The following is a 27,186-nucleotide window of genomic DNA, read 5'->3' as shown; positions in this document are numbered from 1 at the left end:
CGGCCAGCTAGAAGAGGCTCTGTATCCTTCTGAGCGGAGTGTTGAACAGCCTTTCGCCATCAGTGCACCACCTTATAAAGCCCGTTGGCAGATGTATGTGCCAGAACTATTCGCGATCACGTGTGTTGCACAGCAGAGTAGTTCCTATGTTAGCTGCGTCCTCTGAAGCTGTTCTGCAGGCTCCACTAACTGGTAGCAGTCCCTGGCCATTGTTGGTGGAGACCTGGTGATGTCGTGTTTCCTTGTGGTCGCCGGTAAGTCTTTGTTTTGACAACGCAGATGACGTAGGTACTTCCATCACTGTTGCCCCCACACCACCTACTTCAGGAGCAACACCCCCTCAACCATAGGGGATATCAGTCCCCACTTCTGAGCCGGAGAAGCGTTAATCTTTTTCAGCTCCTCTCACTGGGAAGGGGTCCCTTAGGTCATTCCCTTCCCAGGTTTCTGTAGTGGGAAAGATGACACCCGCTATAGGCTGAAGAGCCCAAAAGTAGCTGGTCGTAGGGCTTCAAGCTTATCCGCAGTCCCGGAGACTGAATCAGTAAAGTCCTCCCAGCCAGGGTAACCCAAGGAGCAGTGAGAGAAATCCAAAAAGAAGGTACCTAAGACCAAGGGAATGGAAGTGGCACCCACACCACTGCTACCTACAAGCTCTGCACCTGCAGATGAGGTGGAGATTCTGGTGTCCAATGAGGACATAGATCTCACTGGACCCACAGACACAATGGATATAGACTGCTCAAGCAAAATGTCGGTGGCAGCAGGTGACACTGAGGCATAAACTGCCTTATTGAATGTTCCATGCCTTCCCAGTCTCACGATGATGTCATTGTCCAGTGGAATTGCGGTGGTTTTTTCCACCGCCTATCTGAGCTACGACTGTTAAGCTTCGCCCCTGCCTTCTGCATTGCTCTCCAGGAAACCTGGTTCCTGGCAATGCGAGCCCCTGCCCTCTGCAGCTATAAGGAATATTACGGGAACTGTTGCGACTATAGTCGAGTGGAGTTTGTGCCTATGTCTTGAACCCAGTGTGCAGTAAACCTGTGCCACTTCAAACCCTTCTTGAAGGGCTGTCAGGATAAGGATGACACAGTAAATAACTGTCTGCAATGTGTATCTTCCTCCAAATGGTGCTGTATCCCTGAATGTATTAACTGCACTGATTGATCAACTCCCTAAACCTTACCTACTTTTGGAAGATTTTAACCCTCATCCCCCCCTTGTGGGGTGGCACCGTGCTTGCTGGCAGAGGCAGAGATGTCGAAAATTTACTGTCTCAGCTCGACCTCAGCCTCTTAATTACTGGGTCCGCAACACATTCCACTGTGGGCCATGGTAGCTACTCGGCCATTGATTTATCAATTTTCAGCCCAGAACTTCTCCCATCTATCCACTGGAGAGCACATGACGAACTGTGTGGCAGTGACCATTTCCCCATCTTTCTGTCGCTGCCCCGGCTTCAGGCCCAAGGGCGCCTGCCCAGATGGGCTTTAAACAAGGTGGACTGGCAAACTTTCACCTCTGCTGTCACCGTTGAATCTCCTCCACATGGTAACATCGATGTAATGGTTGAGCAGGTGACTACAACAATAGTTTCTGTGGCAGAAAACACGATCCCTCCCTCTCTAGGGTGCCCCTGGCGAAAGGCAGTCGCTTGGTGGTCGCCGGAAGTCACTGAAGCAATTGAGGATCATCAGTGAGCTCTAAGCGGCACCCTTCCCTGGAGCACCTCATACCCTTTAAACGGCTCCGTGCCCGCGTTCACCAACTTATCAAACAATGGAAGCATGAGTGTTGTGAGAGATAAGTCTCGACCATTGGGTGCCCTACACCACCTTCCCAAGTCTGGGCAGAGATCAAACGTGTTTTCGGGTACCAGACCCCAACAGGCGTTCCCGGTGTTAACATAAATGGCGTGTTATCTGCCGACCCAAACGTGATTTCCGAGCACTTTGCTGAGCACTATGCTCGAGCCTCTGCATCAGAGAATGATCCCCCCTCCTCCACCCTTTCGCACTATCAAACGGCGGCTGGATGGGAAAGTCCTATCATTCACTACATGCCGCAGTGAATCCTATAACGCCCCATTTACAGAGTGGGAGCTCCTCAGTGCCCTTGCACATTGCCCCGACACAGCTCCTGGGCCAGATGGGATCCAGTCAGATGACCAAACATATCTCATCTGACTACAAGCAACATCTCTTCATCATCTTCGACCGGACCTGGTGCAATGGCGTCTTCCCATCGCAATGGCAGGAGAGTACCATCATTCCAGTGCTCAAACCCCGTAAAAGCCCGCTTGATGTGGGTAGCTATAAGCCCATCAGCCTCACCAACATTCTTTGTAAGCTGCTGGAATGTATGGTCTGTCGGAGGTTGGGTTGGGTCTTGGTCACGTGGCATACTAGCTCCATGTCGGGGCAGCTTCCGCCAGGGTTACTCTACCACTGATAATCTTGTCCCTCGAGTCTGCCATCTGAACAGTCTTTTCCAGATGCAACACCTGGTTGCCGTCTTTTTTTATTCACGAAAAGCATATGACATGACCTGGTGACATCATATCCTTGCCACATTATACGAGTGGGGTCTCAGAGGCCCGCTGCCGATTTCTATCCAAAATTTCCTGTCGCGCCTTACTTTCCATGTCCAAGTTGGTGCCTCCATAGTTCCCCCCCATATCCAGGAGAATGGGGTCCCGCAGGGCTCTGTATTGACTGTCTCTATTTTTAGTGGCCATTAATGGTCTAGCAGCAGCTGTAGGGCCATCTGTCTCACCCTCTCTGTATCCAGACAACTTCTGCATTTCATACTGCTCCACCAGTACTGGTGATCCTGAGCGTTGCCTACAGGGAGCCATCCACAAGGCGCAGTCATGGGCTGTAGCCCATAGCTTTCAGTTTTTGGCTGCAAAGTCTTTTATGCACATCTGTCGGCATTGTACCGTTCATCCAGAGCCAGAACTTTACCTTAATGATGATCCCCTCACTGTAGTGGAGGCGTATCAATTTTTAGGACTGGTTTTCGAAGCCCGATTGACTCCGCTTCTGCACCTTCGTCAGCTTAAGCGGAAGTGCTGGCAGCACCTCACTGCCCTCCACTGCCTGAGCAACACCACCTGGGCAGATCGCTCTACACTGCTGTAGCTCTACAGAGCCCTTGTTCAATCCTGCCTTGACTGTGGGAGTCTTGTTTATCGTTCAGTGGCGCCCTCAGTGTTGCATGTACTTGATCCAGTGCACCACTGTTGTGTTCGCTTAGCAACAGGAGCTTTTAGGACGAGTCCAGTGTCCTTGCGGACACCGGAGTCCCTCTATTGCAGGTTATGTGTGCACAACTCCTTGCCAGTTAAGTTGCACACGTTCATTGTTCTCCTGCGCATATGAATCACAGTCTCCTTTTCCCCATCCATGGTGGTTCATCTTCTGCATCGGCGGCCCAGGTCTGGGCTTCCAATTGCAGTTCGTGTCTTATCCTTTCTTTCCAAACTGGAGTCCTTGCCTTTACGACCTATACTTGAGGTCCATTCACATACAACTCCATGATGTACACCTTGTCCGTGGCTTCGTCTAGACCTTTCACATGTCCCTAAGCACTCAGCTAACCCCACGGCTCTCCGCTGCCACTTCCTCTTGATGACATGTACCGAGGCCACGAAGTGGTTTACACCGACAGCTCAATGGCTGATGGTCATGACGGCTTTGCGTATGTTCATGGGGTGGCTATATCTCATGCTCTTGAGCACATCTGTTGATGCAGTTTCTTTTGTGTACTGACTTCTTGAGTAACCTACAAGCTATCAACCAGTGCTACCCTCATCATCCTTTGGTAGCGACCATCCAGGAGTCCATCTATGCTCTGGAGCAGTCCGGTCTTTCAGTGGTGTTTGTCTGGGCCCAGGACATGTCGCAATCCCAGGCAACGAACTTGCTGACAGGCTGGCCAAGCAGGCTACACGGAAACCGCTTATGGAGATCAGCATTCCAATAACGGACCTGCATTAGTTTTTACGCCGCCAGGGTTTTTGGCTTTGGGAGAAGGAATGGCATGGTCTCAGTAAGCACAACAAACTGCGTGCAATTAAGGAGCCTATGAATGTGTGGCAGGCCTCTCGCAGGGACTCTTGTGGTTCTCCAGCTCCGCATTGGCCACCCTTGGGCAACCCACTGCTACTTCCTGCGCTGTGAAGACGCCCCTCAGTGTTGATGCGGCACCCAGTTGACAGTGGCCCATATTCTGGTGCACTGTCCCACTTTCACTGTCCTGCTACAAAATCTTCGGTTAGTTGACCCATTGTCACTAATTTTATCTGACAATGCTTCATCGGCTGATTTAGTTCTAAGTTTTATTTGTGAGGGTGGGTTTTATCGTTTGCAAGTTTTAGTGCATGTCCTTTGTCCCTCTGTGTCCTTCACCCTAGTGCTTTTAGGGTGGAGGTTTTAATGTGTTGCAGAGCAGCTGGCTTCTCCTTTTTATTCTCATGGTCAGCCAGCCATGGTAATCTGCTCTCTTGTTCAAATCTCCTGTACATGTTTCTTGCGTTTCTGTGGACTTCTTCTCCCCTTTTGTCCATTTAAGTGTTTGTTGCCCTTGAGTCGTTCTTGTGGTTTTTCCTTCTCCCCGTTTTGTGTTGTCAGGCTCGCTTGTTTTATTCTCACTCTTGTGGCATTGTTTTATTCGGAACAAGGGACCAATGACTTAGCAGTTCGGTCCCTTCCTCCTCTCTTTTAAACAAACAAACAAACAAACCAACCAACCATCTGTGTGCACGCCCAAATGGTAGCTTACTAAGGCTGACTGGCAGCTTTACTCCTCCATGGCGACCTTCGAAGAACAAGATTTCCTCAAGTGTGATGACCAAGTGTACTATCTCACCAATGTTATCCTTACTGCCGCAGAACATTTCATTCCTCGCATTTCCTCTTTACCACGTTGTGTCCTAGTTCCTTGGTGGACTGAGACATGCCGTGGTGCAATTCCTGCACAGAGATATGCTTTCCGCATTTTTGACTGTCATCCTACGATGGCAAACTACATTCATTATAAACAGATGCACGCAAAGTGTCGTCACAGTCTTCGGGATACAAAAGGACTAGCTGGATTTCAGTCACTAGTTCTTTTAACAGTTCCACCCCTTTCTCTGTCTTTTGGGCCAACCTATGACGGCTCTCTGGGACCAAGATCCATTCTTCCATTTCCGGCCTCAGTCGCAGACAATGTTCTCGTGGACCCTATTGCTATCTTCAACACCTTGGGCCACCATTTTGCAGAAGCTTCGAGCTCTTCCCACTATCACCCTGCCTTTCTCAATCGTTAACGAGTGGAGGAGGCCTGGGTGATACCCTTTTCTTCTCTGAATCATGAGTGCTACAATGCTGCCTTAACTAGGAGAGAGCTAGATCATACTCTCACTTCATCCTGATCCTCCTCTCCAGGGCCAGACGCCATCCACATTCAGGTGTAGCAGCACCTTTCTCATGCAGGCAAGCACTTTCTGCTTAACGCGTACAACCGCATCTGGGCAGAGGGCAAATTTCCTGGAAGCTGGCGTGAAGCCACCGTCATACCCACACCTAATCCCAGTAAGGACAGGAACCTTCCTTCTAGCTGCCACCCCATCTCTCTTATCAGTTGCGTATGCAAGGTGATGGAACGTATGATTCATGCCAAGCTGGTATGGTGGCTCGAGAGTCGCAGTGTACTGACAAATGCACAGTGTGGATTTTGAGCACGGCGTTCTGCAGTTGACCATTCTGTTACTTTGTCCACCCATGTCATGAATGGTTTTCTGCAGAAATCAGTGTGTGGCCGTGTTTTTCGATTAGGAGAAGGCCTATGACACCTGCTGGAGAAGTGGTATCCTCTGTACTCTTTACACGTGGGGCTTCCGTGGTTGCCTGCCCTGTTTCTTCCAGGCATTTTTACAAGATTGAGTTTTCAAGGTGCGTGTGGGTTCTGCCTTGTTGGACACCTTTATCCAGGTAAACGGTGTGCTTCAGGGTTCCATCCTGTGTGTCGTACTCTTTGCTATCTCCATTAACCCTGTCATGGCCTGTCTCCTACCAGGCACCTCCGTTTCCATTTTTGTTGACGATTTTGCCATCTATTGCAGTTCTCCATGGACCTGCCTCACTGAGCGGCGTCTGCAGCGGTGTCTTGATTGCCTTTACTCCTGGAGCATCGATAGTAGCTTTCACTTTTCGACTGGCAAAACCGTCTGTATGAATTTTTGGTGATGCAGGTGGTTTCTTCCACCATCTTTACATCTTGGGCCTGTTGCCCTTATGTTGAAACTACAAAATTCCTGGGGCTCATGCTCGATAGGAAACTCTTGGTCCTCCCATGTATCTTACCTGGCATCCCGCTGTACGTGGCTCCTCAGTGTCCTACGTGTCCTCAGCGGTACTTCCTGGGGAGTGGACAGGACCACCCTCCTCTGTTTGTACCAGTTGCTTGTCCATTTGAAACACGACCATGGGTGCTTCATTTGTACGTCTGTATGTCTAACTCTCTTATGCCGTCTCAGCACTATCCACCATTGTGGCATCCGTTAGGCCACTGGCATTTTTTACTCTAGCCCGGTTGAGAGTCTGTATGCTGAAGCTGCTGAACTACCACTGTCCCACTGCCGTGACTTTCTCCTCAGCAGGTATGCATGCTGTTTGTCTGCCATGCGTGGCCACCCATTCTATGCCGCCTCCTTTGATGATTCCTTTGATCATCAGTATGGGGCTTGTCCTTCTTCTCTGTTACCTCCTGGAGTCCGCTTTCAGCACTTGATACTACCTGCACCTTTCCCGGCGGGTGTGAACGTCATCACCTTGGCTTTGTGAAGTGGCCAATGTTGACCTTGGCCTTCATTTGCTTCCTAAGGACACTACTCCAGCCTCGGACTGACAGTGGGGTCGGGTGTGCCTTTGTCATTGGCACCTGTGTCTTTCGCTGTCAGCTTCCGGCACACTCCTCATTATTTACAGCTGAGTCTTCGCCTTGTATCAGACCATGGAGTACATCCGGCGACAGAGCCTTTTCAATTGTGTCCTCTGCTCAGACTCACTTAGTGCCCTTCAAAGTCTATGTGCGCTGTACACCGTCCATCCGATAGTGCAGTGGGGTCCAGGAAAACTGTCAACTGCTCGCTCTTGGTGGAGCCATTGTCATGTTTCTGTGGGTTCCTGGTCATGTCAGCCTGCCAGGAAATGAGGCTGCTGACACTGCTGCCAGAGTTGCAGTCTTCATACCTCAGCCCGCGAGTACCTGTATTCCCTCGAATGGTCTGTGTTGCCGTCTGTCAAGAGGTGGTGTCCCTTTGGCATCGCCAGTGGTCATCCCTTCACGGGAATAAGCTCAGGCTTATTAAGCCTCTCCCAGCAGCATGGACGACCTCCTTTCGGCCGTCCCACCGAGGAGGGGGCGGGGGAGGTGTTATTTTAACTCGGCTGCATATTAGGCACTGCCTTTTTAGCCATCGTCATTTGGTAAGTGGAGCTACCCCACCACTTTGTCCACATTACATTCAAGTTTTAACTGTCTGCCACTTCCTGTCAGAATGTCCAGTATTTAACCTTTTACATTCCTGGGCCGTCTGAATTATCGGCTGTTTTAGCAAATAACGTGTGGGCTGTCGATCGCATCTTACTTTTTATCTGCCAAAGCAATATGACGAAGGCCATTTAATTTTTCGTTTTGTACTTCTGTTTCTGTACGGTGTCTTTAACCCTTTTTCCACATGCCTGTTTTTAGCTGTCTTCTGTTCTGTCAATTGGGAATGGCATGTAGTCGTTTCACCCCTCTGTGTTCATGTTCTACAGTTTTGACTTGGGTGCATATGACCCCAATTGTTTTTGCGCCCTAAAATAAAACAAAACCAACAACCAAAACATCATCATAATCAACAAGAAGAAGCTGAGATTTTGTCATTTATGCTGTCTCTTAAGTTTTCTGTTGTTTCTCTTCATTGCTCTTCCTGTCTCACTTTGTCACCTTTACAACTTAACGGAAGAAATCACATTTCAGAGGTTTCGACTGTACTTTGTCCTTCTGAGTGAGGACCGTTGTTTCAGCCCCCATTAAATCTGTTAGTACTGCCATAGCCAAAGGAATGCTGATAGATTTACTTGATTATCATTAGTAACTAGCTTGTACTTCTTGTCTCATTACGTGTACATCAATGATTTTTTTCCAGGCTGCATGGAATCCCAGTGTTCCACAGACCTCTCAACAAGAATTGGAGGAAATAAAAGTATTACTTGAATCAAAGCTCTCAGATATACGAACAGAGCTCCAGCAACTTCGTGACACTGAAGATAATAATCGACTTGGCCGGCTGCCAAGTAAAAATTTAGAGCAGACTAAGAAGCTTTTGATTCAATATTTGATAGAGAGACTAACACCTCAATCTCCAGGTAAAATATAGCTTATTATGGCACTAGTGTGACCAAAACTCCTTAATAATTGAAATGCTGCTTATTTATGTGAAATGTAGTACAGTTTTGCTAAGATGTGTTTTGAAAGACAGTATTTATGCTAAATGTAATCTGATTCTTGATTTGCAAACTAATCTGTTAACACCTTACTTTAGTTAGCATCCTATTTACGACAGCAGAGGGATTGTGCAACAGACAGGCACATTTAAAAGTAGCCTGAACTGCTGAGGCACAGCTGCTGTGAGTAGCAATCTTGTCTGGAGTAAGTAGTGGGAGATACAAAAGAGACATGGGTTGGATGGGGGAGGGTTGGCAGAGTAGGGGGAGGTAAGATGTGGTTTTCTGTCTGTGGGAATATGTAGCGACATGGTGGGGACATTATGGTGGTCTGCTAGCCAGGGAAAATAGGGGAGGGGGGGGGGAGGGAGAGAGAGAGAGAGAGAGAGAGAGAGAGAGAGAGAGAGAGAGAGAGAGAGAGCAGAAAGGGGAAAAGTCCTTGCAGTTATGCTAGAGGATAATAGGTGAGGCTGGAGTGGGAGCACAGAATAGTATAGAAGCAGGTGGAGGACGGGGATTAGTGAATATCAAGGACTGAAAGGTTAGAAGCGATTTCCCACCTGTGCAATTCAGAAAAACTGGTGTGGATTGCAAGAATTTAGAAGGGCCAGGCTATGAAGCAGTAATTGATGTCAGGCACACCATTTTGGGCAGCATGCATAGCAATTGGGTGGTGCAAATCTCTCTTTGGCCACGGTTTAGTGCGGGCCATTCATTCAGGTGGACAACTTGTTGGTGGTCATGCCCATGTGGAATGCCACACAGTGGTTGCAGATAGGTTTGTAGACCACATGGGTGATTTTCACAAGTAGGAAACACCTGTGGTAAGATTAGAGTATGTGGGAGCAGGGGGATGCATGGGATAGTTATTGTGTCTAGGTCTTTTTTTAGGTTTGTGAACCATGGGCAAGGGTGTTATATCGGTGTGGAGAACATAGGACAACATAGTTACACCAGTCTGGGTTTGCCATCGTTTGGTTAATATTTTGTATTATTATGTACGAGGGCATTTTGAAAAGTAAAGATACAATGGCTCGCAGTCCTTAAATAGAACATTTATTTAGAAAACGTCAGTTACATCTTATTAACTGGATTATTTGTTATTTTTCGATCCCCGTTATCCAAACATTTGTTAAGTCGGTGCACAAGCTTTTGTATCCCACAGTCATAGAAGGTTGCCGCCTGTTGTCGGAACCACATTTCTACTTCATCTTTGATCTCTTCATTGTCGTGGAATGATTTTCCACCAAGATGTGACTTCAAGTAACGGAAGACATGGAAGCCGGTGGGTGCAAGTTCCGGGCTGTATGGCGGATGGTCCAATACGTCCCGTTTGAATTGTTTGAGTAGTGCTTTGGTTACGAGTGCTGTGTGAGGCCAAGTGTTTTCATGAAGCAAGCGGACTCCACTTGTCAGCATTCCCATGCGTTTGTTTTGAATTGCCCTTCGAAGACGTTTCAAAGTCTGGCAATATGCAGCAGCATTAATTGTCTTTCCAGGAGGCATAAATTCCAACAGAAGAATGCCTTGTCTGTCCCAAAAAAACAGAAGCCATGATTTTCTTCGCTGAAATCGATGTTTTGCATTTCTTGGCTTTTGGTGAATTTGAATGGCGCCATTGCATCGGTTGTTGCTTGGATTCAGGTGTATGGTGATAAACCCACGTCTCGTCTCTTGTCACAATGTGATCAAGAAACTCCTCACCTGCTTCAGCATAGCATGTGAGGAAGTAGAGTGCAAAGCCCATCCTCTTCTTTTTGTGTTCTTCCGTTAACAGTTTTGGAACCCAGTGCACACACAATTTCCTGTACCATAACTTGACCATCACAACATCATAAAGACTTGTCATTGAGACGTCCGGTATGATCTGAAGCAATTCTTTCAATGTGAGACGTCTATTCGCACGAAGTGCTTCCTCCGTTCTCTGAAGAAGGGCATCAGAGATCACAGATGGCCGACCTGTTCTTTGTTTGTCATGAACATTGGTCCTACTTTCAGAGAAATGATGACACCATTTCATTACATTTTGTTGATTCATAATGTTCCCATAAACAGAAACAATTTCTTTGTGAATATCCGCTGGTTGCTGACCTTTTGCTTGAAGAAAACGTATGACTGAGCGCACTTCGCATTTGGCGGGATTCTGAATCGGCGCAGCCATTTTAAACACGACCTACTCCAACCAGAAGCAACGTTCAACTGCCGAACGACCGCGAGGAGAAAGCTAACGGTTCAAGGTTAACATCAGTGTAGCCAACTTGCTCGCCAAAACTCTTCTGTTCCTCTGACGTACGGTGTATCTTTACTTTCCGAAATACCCTCGTAGGTCCTGAATGGTGGGCATAATCCTTGAATTATGTTGTAAGACATGAAAATAGATATTAAACTTCCTGGCAGATTAAAACTGTGTGCCGGACCGAGACTCGAACTCGGGACCTTTGCCTTTCGCGGGCAAGTGCTCTACCAACTGAGCTACCCAAGCATGATTCACGCCCCGTCCTCACAGCTTTACTTCTGCTAGTTCCTCGTCTTCTACCTTCCAAACTTTACAGAAGCTCTCCTGCGAACCCTGCAGAACTAGCACTCCTGAAAGAAAGGATATTGCGGAGACATGGCTTAGCCACAGCCTGGGGGAAAATAGATATTGTTTGAAATAAGTAGTTTCAAATACTTAATGGTAACCAACACATTTTATGTCTGTAAAATGCCTTTTTATGCTGAAAGTAATTTTCTTTACTCATTTGCCTAGAACATTGTTTCAGCATCATCATAGACACTATTTGCTGGACGTCCGTCTATCCAAGCAGTGTATGTTTGCAAATCTGTTCAGATGTTATCAGTTACTTATTTCCCAAATTTTGGTCTTTATCTTTACTTTTCTTTTGGACTTCACTTTAAATTCCCCTCAGAACCTCAGCATTTGTTTGCTGAGTACAGGTTTGGTGACCCCGGGGTTACTGAGCTGGGGACTGATAAGTGCCACCAGTCCTCTGTCACCGTAAGCTCTGGTCATAATTCAGTGACCATCGTGCAGCGCAGTGGTGGAATGTTGTGTGTTTCAGAGAACGGAGGTCTTGGCTTCACCCCCTGGACCGTGAGGAAGGTTCACACCTCTATAAAAAAACCTCAACCTCAAGTTGTGCTACGTGCTGAGGACGTGAATGGCTGTTGAGGTAAAACAGTCTTTAGCAGGCAACCTCTGGGGCACCTGCGGCGCCCCCCCTCCCCGCAGTTTTGTAAGGCTTGCCCAGGCATGTACAGCTCTGCCTGGGTTGACGGTTGTTTCCCTAGCGTCTCGTGGGATCCCTATGGATATGTCTCATGAAATTACTACTCCTAATGGGACAGGTGTACCATAAGGCAGCACCTACACCCACTCCTCAAAGAGAACTTGGTTGGTGAGTCCTCCCGAAAAGAAACGTCAGAGTAATAGTGACAGGGCATTAGTGTGCCAGAACACTTCCATTGTTATCAAGCGAAATGGGGGAAGCTTTGAGAAGATATCCCTTTCTGATATTCACAAATCTTTGGAAGGTATTGCTGGGTCTCTGAAAAGTGTCAAATGGCTTTGTAATGGAAAGCTTTTAGTTGAAACTGTTCATTCCAACCAAATAGCTAAGATTCTGGGATATTAGGCCTTAAGTGACTACCCTGTAGAGCCTGAGTTTCATAACAGCCTTAACTTTAGTAAGGGCATGGTTACCTGCTGTGATATAATGGAGGTGGATCCTGCGGAGTTATGTGAAGAGTGGAAGAATGTGGGCGTCACGGAGGTGCAAAATTATATGAGAAGAGTCAATGGCAAATTGGAAAAATCAGCAACATTTATTGTAATGTTTAGTACTCCAGAATTACCGTAACATATCCTTGCAGGCTATATCCACCTTAAGGTTTGCCCTTTTGTTCTTAATCCCATTTTATGCTATAAATGTCAAAGATTTGGCCATACCACTATGGGATGTAACGGGAAGGCTGCATGTGGCAATTGTGGAGGCTCCGCTCAAGAGTCAGGGACTTTTTGTACACTTCCTCCGAAATATGTAAACTGCTCTGGGGATCACCCAGTGTGGAGCAGAAAGTGTGGGGTTTACAACAAGGAAAGGAAAATTCAAGAGTTGAAAGTAAAGAGATGCATACCCTATGGTGAAGCTAAAAAGGCTTTCAATGCCATGCAACCACCGGCTTTTGCTGCGACTTTTGCATCAGCCCTTAAGGCACCAGTCACTAAGTGTGATGCCTCCACGCAAACTCGGTCCACAGATTCAAGTACGAGCACATGCACTTGTCGATGTACCTGTGGGGAAAACACTCCACTTGCAACTGACTTCGTTCGGAAGCAATCAGCAGTAGGCTTACTACCTACGCCACACACCATTCCCCAACATCAGAAACCAAGTAAGCCATCCCTGCAAACCAGACAACCGCCTCCTCCTGTCAGTAAAGAAAAACGTCCTTCGAAAAGTAGTTCTAAGTCCAAGAAAACGGTAGCTAAACTTTTGGATCGATGAACTCTCATCTTCTGATGGAGACTATGCTCTTGTAGATATGGACTTCCAATCGGAGGAACCAGAGAGCATGGAACCAGCTAATATTACCCCTGATCCCCCGGTAAATCACCACTTCTCGCTAACCAGTGTCTTCCACAGGGACTTCTGGGTTGCAGTGGAATTTGAATGGATATCGCTCACATGTGGAAGAATTGCAGCTGCTGGTCCAGGATACAAGAAACGCATCTTAGTCACAGACACACCTGCATTACAGGGCAACCACATATACAGGAAGGACGATACTACCGGAGACAGGGCAAAAGGTGGATGACAGATGCCACTCCTGTTCTGTCCCTCTTACCACGTCCACACAAGAAATTGCTGTGAAAGTTCTGGCACCCTTTACTATCACAGTGTGTTCTTTGTACCTGCCCCCCAATGAAGCTTTGGATGCAGACCTCTTCCAGGCACTCCCACACTCATTTGTCCTTATGGGGACTTCAATGCCCACAATGTGCTGTGGGGCTCGGCTACTACTTACTCCATAGGCCGGATGAGGAGCGACTCGTCCATTCTGAGAATATCTGCCTTCTGAACACGGGTCAGACGGCTCAGTTTTCCACAGCTATAGGGTCTTTTTCAGCTATTGATCATTGTGTTTGTTCCCCAGCTATTGCAGACACAGTTCAGTGGGAAGTGGCTCCAGATTTACATTCTAGGGACCACTTCCCAGTGTGGATACGTCTGCTGACTAGGATGGTGGCCAACAGGAGTTCATGCATATGGATGGTACAAAGGGCAAATTGGTTACAGTTCAATTGACAGGCTATTTTTGAACAAAAGGATTGTGCACAGGAGGCCCATTATCACTCTTGAGATCAAAAGGGCTGCCACAGAGTCCATCCCAAGGTCTAGTAACCACCTCAGACGACAGCCTGTACCTTGGTGGAATGACGACTGTTGATTGACCATTAGGGCCAAACGGACAGCTCTGTGGAACTTCAGTGTTAGACTACAGACAATCGTCATGTCTTCAGGTTGTGAGATCACATGCAAGGCGAGTAATCAAAGAATGGAAGAGGGCTTCCTGGAGGGAATGCACAACTTCCATTAATCGATCCATTTCTGCTGTGCACATTTGGGAATCCATAAGACAGATTTCAGGCAAGGGTAATCCACATTGCCTTATGGACTTGTCAAATAATGGGGTCTTGGTGGACACGCAAGAAGACATGGTTCATGTTTCAGCTGGATGCTTCTTTACTGTTACTAAGTCATCCAGACAAGCTCCTGCTGTTCAGCAGAGATGAGGAAGCTCAATTTCTTCTCATGTAATGAGGAAGCCTACAACCTTCCATTCTCCATGTGGGAACTGGAATCAGCTTTATCTGCAGCCAGACACACTGTGCTAGGACTTGGTCTGATGAGATCCATTATACCATGCTTTGTCATCTGTACGCTGAAGCAGAAGGTCAGCTCATCTTGTTCAGTCAGATCTGGTTTGATGGACAGCACCCCATGACTTGGAAGGAGGCAATATTAATTCCATTCTGGAAACCGTAGCAACCCTAACAGTTATTGGAGTGTTGGCCTAGCCAGTTGTATGGGTAAGAGTCTTGAACGCATGGTCAACCGCTGCCTCATCTGGCTGCTCGTGTCCCGAGGTCACCTGAGCCACTCCCAGTGCAGTTTCAGGCGCTACTGTTCCACTCTTGACAACTTAATTCTACTGGATATGGTGATACAGGAGTCCTCCTTACGTAGAAACACATTTAGTTCATGTGTTTTTTGACCTCGAAACAGCATATGACACTACTTGGAGGTACAACACCCTTCGCCAACTTCATGAATGGGAACTACATGTATGCCTGCCACTTCTGATCCAATCCTTTCTCGAGTACTGGCGTTTTCGTTATTGCATTGGCGATGCCATGTCTGATTGCTATGTTCAGGAGAATGGTGTACCCCAGGGCGGTGTCCTTAGTGTCTTGTTTGACTTGAAATTAACATGGATCCCACACCTGAAAGACCTACAACCAAAGGGCTTCCAGTTGTTGAACATTTTGAAATGCCTTTGTGGAAAAACATGGGGAGCTCTTAGGTCCCACCTCCTGCAGTTTTATGGGACATTTGTTCGATCCCACTTAGACTATGGCAGCGTGCCCTACAGATAGGTCCATCGTTCCTACCTCTGGATGTTAGATGCTGTCCACCACGAGGGAATTCGGATATCAGCTAGAGCCTTTTGGACCAGCCCAGTTCAGAGTCTGTGTGCAGAGGCTGGTGAACCACCACTCTGGATTCAGCTGTGTATCCTTTTGGCTCGACAGGTGGTGAAAATCACAGCGTCACCTCAGTCATTGACATTTAGTTCAGTGATCCCACCCACCTTCGAACGACTTGTCAGGAATTGGCCCTAAGCGACCCAGCCATTTGGTATACATGCTACAGACTGTCTCAGGGGTGGTTTATCGTTACTTATACAGATGGATCCAAGCAGGGGAATGCTGTCGGTTGTTCTGCAGTTTTCCCTGATAGGATTTTTAAGTGCGTCTTCCAAAACAATTTACAAATTATGGTGCAGAGTTATTCTGATGGTACTGGAGAGGGTTCACAGACATCACCATATGAGTTTTCTTGTCTGTTTCTGATCTCTTAGTGTGCTGCAGGCACTTCACCAAATGTATCCGGTAGACCCGCTGATTCAGCTCATCCACGACTCCTTACAGCTGCTCCAACACCGTGGCAAGGAGGTGATCTTTTGCTTGGTACCTGGCCACATTGGGATACAGGGTAACAACGTGGCTGACAAAGCTGCCAAGGAAGCATGTTGGGATGGTGCTGTCCATCAGTGTCCCATCCCATTGCATGCCATTATCTCATTTTCTGAAAGATGCATTATGCGTCAGTGGGAGACTGAATGGTTGCATGTGACAGACAAAAAACTGTAGTCGCTCTAATCGACCACAAAGGCTTGGTGGACTTCATGTTAGCCTCACCGCTGGAAGGAGGTTTGCTTACCAGATTGCACATTGGGCATAGCCCTTTCACATATGGCTTCCTCTTCCAGTGGGAGGATCCACCATTCTGTGAAGTTCGTGGCATGCCGCTTTCAGTTCAGCATATTGTGGCTCCTTGTGTCCTGTATAATGGTATTAGGGCAGCCCTCGGTCTCGCTGGAGATGTGCCCACCATCCTTGAAGGTACCAATTCAGTGTTACAAGAGTGATGAAATTTTGTGAACTGTCAGGCCTCATCCCTAAACTGGTAGGGAAGGGCGGCAGACTTTAACACATTATAAACTGCTTCGCATGTGGGGACAGCCTTTGTCCCCACCCATGAGATTAGCATGTTTACTTTTCGTCAGGGTGCTGATGACCATGATGTCGAGCATCCCCTCAACCCCAAATCATCACAGTCATCATCATCACTTTAAATTGATTTTTTTCATATGGCCAAATTTTTGGCCTGCCCAACTGCATAACTGTTTGTCGTGGTTCTCAAATGTATAAGGGCATTATCTTAAGTATGGTGGATATACAGGCACTTACCAGTACTTATCACCTGAGAGCCAATGACAATGAGATTTACTATTGTGCGTGGCTGGTGAGTCGCTTTCAGAGAGAGCTTGCCAACATGCTTTCCACATTATAACAGCTAGGAAGCTTCCTTGGTCAGCATTGGACAAGTGTAGCAGTGTTTTGACTAAATGGAAAATTGCTGCTGTTGAGGTAAACTGTGGGCTAGTTCAGAGGACTGAATGTGCATACCAATGTTGAGTGTTTTGCCAAGAAGCGAGTTGTGATGTTCAATATGTTAAGAGTGGCTGCTGCGCCAGCTATCTGAAAAGGATACCAAAATGAGAAAAATCGGTGTTCATAAATAGGTGATGGTGAATGTAGACTTCACATACACATCCACAAATGCAAATGCAGCCCGCACACACATGACCACAGTCTCTGACTATTGAAACCAGACTGACTTCAGTAGCCAGAGACTGTGTGTGTGTGTGTGTGTGTGTGTGTGTGTGTGTGTGTGTGTGTGTGTGGGAGGGGGGGGGGTAAGGATTCCAGGCGTTCGAGAAAGTGGTTGGTGTCTTTGATGAAGGATGGGAGACTGCATGTAATGGGTTGAAGGTGTTGATCTACGTAGGCAGAGATACGTTCTGTGGGGGCTTGGTAACCAGCTACAATGGGACGGCCGGGATGATTGGGTTTGTGAATTTTAGGAAGAAAGTAGAAGGTAGGGGTGCGGGGTGTTGGTGGGGTCAGGAGGTTGATGGAGTCAGGTGAAAGGTTTTGCAGGGGGCCTAAGGTTCTGAGGATTCCTTGAAGCTCCGCCTGGACATCGGGAATGGGGTTACCTTGGCAAACTTTGTATGTAGTGTTGTCTGAAAGCTGACGCAGTCCCTCAGCCAAATACTCCCGACGATCAGGTACCACAGTCGTGGAACCCTTGTCCGCCGGAAGAATGACGATGGATCGGTCAGCCTTCAGATCACGGATAGCCTGGGCTTCAGCAGTGGTGATGTTGGGAGTAGGATTAAGGTTTTTAAGAAGGATTGAGAGGCAAGGCTGGAAGTCAGAAATTCCTGGAAGGTTTGAAGAGGGTGATTTTGAGGAGGAGGAGGTGGGTCCTGCTGTGACGGAGGACAGAACTGTTCCAGGCAGGGTTCAATTTGGATAGTGTCTTGGGGAGTTGGATCATTAGGAGTAGGATTAGGATCATTTTTCTTCGTGGCAAAGTGATATTTCCAGCAGAGAGTACGAGTGTAGGACAGTAAATCTTTGACAAGGGCTGTTTGGTTGAATCTGGGAGTGGGACTGAAGGTGAGGCCTTTGGATAGGACAGAGGTTTCGGATTGGGAGAGAGGTTTGGAGGAAAGGTTAACTACTGAATTAGGGTGTTGTGGTTCCAGATTGTGTTGATTGGAATTTTGAGGTTTTGGGGGGGAGTGGAGATGGAAGTGGGAGATTAAGTAGATGGGAGAGACTGAGTCTGTGTGCAATGAGAGGAGGTTGAGGTTTGCTGGAAAGGTTGTGAAGGGTGAGTGAGTTGCCTTTCCAGAGGTGGGAAACCAGGAGATTGGATAGTTTTTTGAGGTGGAGGGTGGCATGCTGTTCTAATTTGCGGTTGACCTGTAGGAGGATGCTCTGAACAGCCAGTGTGGATGTGGGGGAGGAAAGATTGAGGACTTTTATTAAGGGTAGGAGTTGACGGTTGTGTTCATTGGCTGAGTTGATGTGTAGGTGAAGGATTAGGTGGGTGAGGGCAATGGATTGTTCAGTTTGGAACTGGTATAGGGACTGATGGAAAGAAGGGTTACAGCCAGAGATGGGAACTTCAAGTGTGAGGCCTTTGGGGATAATGCCAAATGTCAGACAAGCCTGAGAAAATAAAATATGGGAGTGTAATCTGGCTAGGGCGAAGGCATGTTTGCGGAGAGAATGTAAATAAAACTTAATGAGGTCGTTGTGGGGATGTTGTGAGGGTGACATGGTATTAGAAGGTGGAAAGTGTAAAATGAGGCTGAAATGAAAATGAAAATAAAAATATATGGGGAGAGATAAAGGTGAACTAGAAAGCAACTGGAGATCTGGTGTGAAAAAAGGCGAAAAAGTGTTGGTTATAGCTGGGCTATGTTGATCCTGTGGTGAACTTGGGTTGGTAGACAACGATGTGCACAAAGGTTAGGTGGTTGTGTTGCCGCCAAAACACGTTAAAGGGTGGAGCAATTCGGGAAAATTTCGAAAAAACTGCGTGTAAATGTATTAAAAGGAGTGGTTTTGTGGTGGCAGATAGTGAAAATGAGGCTAACAATTGTCTGACAAAGAAATAATGACGTTAAAACCTGTGGGAAGCGGCTAAAAAAGATCAGTGATGTGGGAAAAACGGAAATGGAAAAAAAGCGAAAGTTATTAGAACTAGCCAAAATGGCTGTTTAATAGCTGAAAGGAACTGTTTGTGAACTGGAAACGGTAGATTTTATAGCAGCGGTAGTGTTGAAAGCGGAAAATTTTTTTTTTTGTTATGGTTTGGAAGTTATTGAGTATATAAAGGCGGGATAAAATTGTATGGTAGATTCGGTAAAGAGGAGAAGGTGAATACAAAGTGAAACTATTTGCAAAAACAGAAAGAGAAAATAAGATGATAGGAAAGATTTCGAAATGCAACAGTGACAATAACAAACGTAATTGTTGGGTTCAAATTAATGATATGAATATAATAGAGGGAAACATTCCACGTGGGAAAAATATATCTAAAAACAAAGATGATGTGACTTACCAAACGAAAGTGCTGGCAGGTAGATAGACACACAAACAAACACAAACATACACACAAAATTCAAGCTTTCGCAACCAACGGTTGCTTCATCAGGAAAGAGGGAAGGAGAGGGAAAGACGAAAGGATGTGGGTTTTAAGGGAGAGGGTAAGGAGTCATTCCAATCCCGGGAGTGGAAAGACTTACCTTAGGGGAAAAAAAGGACAGCTATACACACACACACACACACACACACACACACACACACACACACACAAGCAGACATTTGTAAAGGCAACATCTCTGCCCAAACTCTTTGTCTATTTCTAACGAAGGCCTAATTAGCCGAAAGTTCAGTTTCTGATAGTCTTTCTGTTGTGCCTATCTGCAGCTCAAAATCTCTGCTATATGGTGAGTGCCAACAATCCTCAGTCACTCAGCAGTTTTTCCCCCCCAGGAAATTTGACCTTGTGCTTCATTACCTCTTTTTGCATTGCTGTAAGCACAATTGCAGGATAATTAAACTAGTCATCCCACCTATTCATAATTCGTATAAAGAAAAATATTTATTTGTAAGAATGGGTGTAGCTATAAAGACAATTATGTTTAATTTAGTAGTCTTAAGAGAAATACCATATTTTACAAGGTGTAAAACTTTGCTTCTGCCGTTTTTTTCCCCAACATTTGAGGCTTTAATGAAACAAATTGATTACACATGTATCATTCAAAGTATTTTTCATCGCTGGCCACTACTTTCTCTCATCTTTCAGGCAGTGTACGAATCCTGCGTCAAAAAAATTGTTCATCTTTTGAATCTAGCCAATTTGTGACTTCTTCATGAGATCGGAAGTGTTGGTCTGCCAGGCCATGCGCCATTGATCAAAACAGGTGATAATCAGAGGGAGCAATGTCTGGATAATGTGGCGGGTAGGGTAGGACTTCCCATTTTAATGTTTCCAAGTATGTTTTGACCTCTTTTGCACCTTGGGGTCGAGTGTCGTCGTGCTGCAAAATCATTTTATCGTGCCTCTCGCTGTATTGCGGCCGTTTGTCTTTTAATGCTCTGCTCATATGCATTAATTGCATTCGATAATGAGCACCTGTGATTGTTTCACTTGGTTTTAACACCTCATAGTACACGACGCCAAACTGATCCCACCAAATGCAGAACATGATCTCAGAGCCGTGAATATTCGGTTTGGCTGTCGACGTGGAAGCATGGCCGGGATATCCCTATGATTTTTTGCATTTAGGGTTATCGTAATGATCCCATTTTTCGTCCCCGGTCACAATGCGATGCAGAAATCCCTTCCGTTTTTGCCACTGAAGCAACTGTTCACAAACAAGCGAATGCTGTTCAATGTCTCTTGGTTTCAGCTCACACGGGACCCAAGATCCTTCTTTCTGTCTCACGCCCATAGCCTTGAGACATTTTTAAATGACTTACTGTGTCACTCCCACTAATTGCGCCAGTTCTTCTTGAGTTTGACGCGAGTCTTCACACAGCAATGTCTCCAATTCTATCTTCTACTACTATGCCGGTCTAAGACGTTAAAATCACCATTCTTGAAGCGTTGAAACCACTCATGACATGTTCTTTCACTAATAGCGTCCTTACCATACATACTTGACAGCATTCGATTTGACTCAGCCGCTGTTTTCTTCATATTGAAACAAAACCGTAACACCTCCCGCAAATGATGAGAATTAGGCCCGTAAACTGACGTTCTCAATCAAGAACAACTTTATGATGCAGACTCAAATCGACTAATGTTTGAATGAAGTTATGTTGACTGAGGTCCAAGCTAACTGCCTGGCATCTGCAATCTGTTTCTTTTGACCTCTGCTTACCGTCATCGCCACCTATCGGCAAATGGTGGAAGCAAAGTTGTACACCTTATACATCAACAAGATAATTTTACTTTTAAAGCTAGACTGTAGCAGTTGTGTACTCTCAAAGAAATGTTACATTTTGTCGTCAACAGTGATAGTTTCATGGCCATAGTTCAACTATACGAATAATATTGCCTTCCTCAGTTGTTTCATTATTTGGACATATTTCCATCTATTAAAAAATAGCGTGTTGTTAATAATTAAAGCAGAAAGGTAACAACTCACCATATAGTTTAGCTGTTGAGTCATTGACTGGAATGTAAACAGGAGTGAGAACATTGCTAGCTTTCGAACAAATTCTTCTTCAGAACTCAGCACCTGCTGAACCGAGAGGACACGCAGCAGAGCAGCAGCAGCAGCAGCACTTGTGTGTTACACTGTAAATTAATTTAGTATTTGTTTTTTGTTCATGTGCTTCTGCAAAGAAGTGAACTGTACGTGTGTATTTTACTGTGTAGACTAGTGGTTAGAAAATTAATTGTAGTTTTTGTTTTTGTGTAAGTCTTGTGAATATCATTGTATAGGGCGGCTTCGTAGTTTAAATTTTCCTTGCAGAGAAACTTATTTCTGTTTAATAGCTTTTGGTCTCAGAGTTAAGCGAGAAATCTGCACACCAATTTTTAGTGTTACTTTATTCTCCTTTGGCATATTTTGAAACTCAGTAACGCCATAAGAGACCTCGTATCTATCTTATACACAGTACAATATGGCTAGGAACTGTGCTTGTTGTGAGCGGACACAAGGAGAGTTGGCTGCAGTCCGTAATCAGCTGGAAGTTGTGTTGGGAGCAGAATTGTAGGGTTCCCCTTAATAGGTCAGGTGTACACTACATGCAGTAAGCGGCTACTATGGTAGTGGAGTGTGTGTGGTGTGCACATGGGGTTTCTTTAGGTTAGAGGACCCCTCTCTTGGGAGCAAACACGATTTGCCTGTTATATCAGCCACAGCGACCTCAGAGTATCTTGATCCTCCCATATCAAAAATAGGAAAGATTAATGTGATTTTAGTAAATTGCAGGAGCATCCAAGGAGAGCTCCCAGAATTAATATCGCTTATTGAAGGTTATAATGCACAGATAGTATTCGGAACAGAAAGCTGGTTGAAGCCAGACGTCAGCGACAATGAAATCCAAAGTTCAGACTGGAATGTTTATCGTAAGGATAGGTTAGTCGCCAGTGGTGGCAGCGTGTTTATTGCAGTAAAAAATTCTATAAAATCTAGCAAGGTTATCATGAATTCTGAATGTGAATTAATCTACGTGAAATAGAGTACCATATAACGGTTAAAAATGGTGATCAGATGCATTTATAGACCACCTGAATCAGGATCTGTAGTTGTAGAGTGCTTCAGACAGAGCTTGCAGAATATCGTTGTTAATCTTCCTGATCACGCCGTTGTGATAGGGGGTGACTTCAACCTACCAGGTATAGATTCGGAGTGTTATGCCATCAAAACTGGTGCCAGAGACAGGGAATCGTGTGGCATTGTTCTGGATGTCTTGTCCAAAAATTACTTTGAGCAGATACGTAGAGAATCAACTCGTGAGGGTAACATCTTAGACCTCATGGCATCAGACAGACCTGAACTTATCGAATCAGTTAATGTATAGGAAGGTATCAGTGTTCATAAGGCTGTGACAGCATCTATGATGATGGGTCCTACGAGGAATGTTAGAAAGGTATTTCCTCATAAAGGGTGACAGGATACAAATTTCAGACTATTTCAGCAATCAGCATTAAATATTCAGTGACGACAAATATGTGGAGAACAAATGGAAAAAAGTCAAGACATCATTCAATATGCCCTAGACAAGTATGTTTTGAGTAAGGCTTTAAGGGATGGGAAAGATCCACCGTGGTTTAATAGCCATGTTAGTAAAGCTCTACGTAAACAAAGAGCACTGCATCTCAGATCCAAGGGAAGTAAAAACCTAGCTGACAAAGAAAGGCTGAACGAAGTGAAAATGAGCGTAAGGAGAGCAATGAGAGAAGCGTTCAGTGATTTGGAAAGTAAGACGTTGTTAACCGACCTGAGTAAAAACCCTAACAGATTTTGGCCTTGTGTAATATCAGTAAGTGTGTCAGTCATCTATTCATTCTCTCAGCGACCACACCAGCACCGAAATGTAAGATAACACAGAGAAGACCGAAACACTGAATTCGCTGTCACCTTGTGAATGTCAAAATGGCAGATATTGAGATAACTGATCATGGAATTGAAAAGCAGCTATAATTGCTAGTATTGGAAAGGCTTCAGGACCAGATGAGATACCTGTAAGAGTCTGTAAAGATGTGCAAAAGAACTTGCTCCCCATCTAGCAGTAATTTATCGTAGATCGCTTGAGCAATGAAAAGTACCTGACAGCTGGAAAAAAGTGCAGGTCATTCTTGTTTTTAGAAAGGCCCTAAGACAGATCCACACAATTATAGACCTATATTGTTGACGTCAATCTGTTGTAGAATTATGGAACAGGTTTTGTGTTCAATAATTATGACGTTCTTGGAAAATGAACAGCTCCTCTATGAAAATCAACATGGATTCCACAAACAGAGATCCTGCAAAACTCGGCTCGCTCTGTTCCTCCACGAGATCCACTGCGTAGTGGACAATGGCGCTCAGGTTGATGCCGTGTTCCTTGATTTCAGTAAGGCAGTTGACACCATCCTGCATTGCCGTTTAATCAAAAAAATACATGCTTGCGGTGTATTGGAGCAGACCTGCCATTGGATTTAAGACTTTATTGCAAATAGAACTCAACACGTTGCTCTTTACGGAACTAAATCAACAGATGCAAAGGTAGTATCCGGAGTATCACAGGGAAGTGTTGTAGGACCGTTGCTGTTCACAATATATTTAAATGATCTAGTAGAAAGTGTTGGATGCTTTTTAAGGCTAGTCACTGATGATGCAGTTGTTTATACCAAAGTCGCAACACCAGAAGATAGTAAGAATTTGCAGAACGACCTGCAGAGAATTGATGAATGGTGCAGACTCTGGCAGTTGACCTTGAGTGTAAATTAATGCAACATATTGCGAATACATAGGAAAATAAATCCACTACTGTACAGCTACACTATTGATGACAAACAGCTGGAGACAGTGTCTGCCGAAAAATATGTAGGCGTAACTATCCAGAATGACCTTAAGTGGAATGACAATATAAAACAGTGGGAAAAGCAGACACGAAACTCAGATTCATTGGAAGAATCCTAAGGAAATGTAACCCATCCACAAAAGAAATGGCTTATAAGGCGCTTGTTCGTCCGATTCTTGAGTATTGGACATCTATCTGGGATTCCTATCAGGTAGGACTGATAGAGGAGACAGAGAAGATCCAACGAAGATTAGTGCGTTTCATCATGGGATTGTTTAACTGGTGAGGGAGCAATATGGAGATGCTGAACAAACTCCACTGGCAGCCGTTACAAGAGAGACATTGTGCATCACAGAGAGATTTACTTATGAAATTTCAGGACAGCACTTTTGAGGAGTAGTCAGACAACATATTACTTCCCCCCACATACATCTTGCATATTGACCATGAGGAGAAAATTCGAGAGATTAGAGCCAATACAGAGGCTTACCGACACTCATTCTTCCCGCACACTATTTGTGAGTGGATCAGGGTTGGAGGGATCAGATAGTGGTACCAAAAGTATCCTCCGCCACACACCATGAGATGACTTGCGGAGTATGATGTAGGTTTAGGAGTAGATGAATTGAATACACATACAGCAGCACGGTAACATTGTAATTCCTGATGACCTTGTGCCGGTACTGCATCTCTCCTGGTGAGGGTCTGTATTGTGTGGAGGAAGGAAGGAGGTGGGGTCTAGAGGGAAGATTGCAGTAGCTAGAAGTAGTGGGAGTTGTATGCATCGCACAAGGATGTGGCAGAGTGAATTGGGAGAATGAAATAAAACCTAGCAAGAGGAAGACTACTGAGAGTAGACGATGTGTCCAGGATGAGTGAAGTTAGGTTTCTTGGGGCCAGAGTGGTGATGGATAGGAACTAGCAGAAAGAGACCAGGATGATTACGGGAGCAAAGGATATAATTTCAGTTTATTTAATTTAAATATAATAGTGTATGGGGGGAGGGGGGCAGTAGGTGACGTTAGTTGTTAAACAGCCATTAAAATTCAGAAGATTATACCCAGCAGCATGTTCCGGCACTGGATGGTCACTCTGCTTTTAGTCAAAGTTTGGTACTGATCTTTCACTTGAGTGGGCAGTTGGTGATCATCATGTTCACATACAATGCTGTGCAGTAGTAACAGCAACTGTTACATGATAAGACTGCTTTCAGAGGTGGCCTGCCACTAATAAGAAAGGCTGTGCCTGTGATGGGACTAGCGTAGGATGTTTTGCATGGTTGTATTGGACATGACTTGGACCTGAGTCTTCCACAGGTGTGCCACCCATGTCGCAAGGAGAAGGAAATGTGAGGTGTAAGGATGGACTCAGACATTTCAAGGACACAGACCATTTCTTTCACTGTCTCTCAACCATCCCCATCCCATTACCACCTGAATCACTGTGTCACTGTTAGCACAACTACCTAGACATCAACATTCCCCATTTTTCCTACCTTATCAGCTCATATCATCCCAAAGTGAAATAACTTACCTGGGCTCTGACTGTATCCATAATCCTCCTCACTCTGCCCAAAGTGGCCATACAGTGACACACATTCTATGGATGACCCAGTGATAGACTTGTCCAGTCCACCCACACATCACATCCTACTTCACTTCTGTCAAAGGCAGACACTCATCTCTACCCCTATCATATGATCCTAACTTTTCACTCTGTACTCAGACCCACCTCTCGCAGTCTCTCTCTTCCTCTGTTCTATCTCCTACTTAGAATCCACTCCTTCATGCCATTGTGCATTGAACACAAATCCCCCTGCATATGACCACTTCACCAGTGCCACATTCCTATCCTGTACGCCTACTGCCTCTGCCTCCCATTTGTCAGGTGTTCTTTTCTAGTGAATCTTCATATGGGGAAAGTATGGTCGTACTATTCACCTTTGCATGCTGCCATCTGCATTTCTCGATTGGCTGAAGTCACATCAAGTGACACTTACAGCCATTTTCTGGAACTTCTTATTATATGTGTAGCATAGGATATGTTATAACAATGAAAATAATCATTTTTTGGAAGTATAATGTAATTGTATAGATAAAGTCTACTCACAAAGTGACAGCACTAGTAATCACACATAAAGATAATTGCTTTATGATTACAAAGAAATCCTTCGTTTGGACTTGCCTGTCAAAGATTTTAATATAGTGTTGTGAACTTTTTATAATTTATGGATTTTTTTTTAAAATGCCAATCCATATAATTTTGATTTTTTTTCTGTTGATTAGTACTATATAGTTCTACTTTTAGGTTGATCAGGTTTTATAAATGACCGAAATTTTTGTCATACATAAAACCTGTTTTATTACCACATTATCACATACCAGGCTCATAAAAATCAAAACCTAGTCTTATTTAACATAATTTTAGTTTTGAAAGATGACTAAGAGACTATTTTTCAAGCATTTTAAATGGTTCCAAATTGTTTGTGAAAGGTCCAAAGACTTGAAGGTTTCCATTTATACGATTTCTGTGCACTCTGTTTTGTACTGAAATTAGACAGTCAATGAACTAAAAACTTGTTTTACTGCTTCAGTATCTTCCGTCCTGTTGAACCAGCAGGAACTAGAGCACTTGTAATCTTCAAAACATTGTGAACAGGAAGTGAGCACTGATGGCTTTGTTTCTGTCCTGCAGCTGGAAACCTATATCCAGCAGCTGGTCCATGTGGTAGCATAAAGTTCACTACAATTTCGTTTAACTCATAACTGGTGTCTATAATCTCTGAAATCCACCAGTAAGTCATACACACATGCCACAAACATCCCTCATCTCAGGTTGTGAATCTTAATATTATCGTGCTGTTTCTAGGTGTTGGCCGAACGAACGAAATTTCTTCTTTCTTGCTCTTTAAAGTGCATGCAATATGAGTTTGCCCATCTCTTTGAATCCAAAAATGTGTCTTCTGGA

At 45.2% G+C, this 27,186-nt stretch overlaps 1 protein-coding gene across 2 annotated transcripts in view; it reads left to right on the top strand.

Moving 5' to 3' along the window:
- The window catches only part of LOC126203876 (uncharacterized), a 113,507-nt gene that overhangs the window by 5,755 nt on the left and 80,566 nt on the right, over positions 1–27,186 (top strand). For both annotated transcript variants that reach the window (XR_007540402.1, XM_049938256.1), the window contains exon 2: positions 8,186–8,405. Coding sequence is in view for 1 of the 2 variants with exons in the window: in XM_049938256.1 (XP_049794213.1) it covers positions 8,186–8,405 (220 nt within the window). In the remaining variant the exon portion in view is untranslated. The remainder of the gene's footprint in view (positions 1–8,185; positions 8,406–27,186) is intronic.

This window comes from Schistocerca nitens, chromosome 9, assembly GCF_023898315.1.
Source record: "Schistocerca nitens isolate TAMUIC-IGC-003100 chromosome 9, iqSchNite1.1, whole genome shotgun sequence".
Classification (NCBI taxonomy): Eukaryota; Metazoa; Arthropoda; class Insecta; order Orthoptera; family Acrididae; genus Schistocerca; species Schistocerca nitens.
This window is presented reverse-complemented; position numbering and strand designations above follow the sequence as displayed.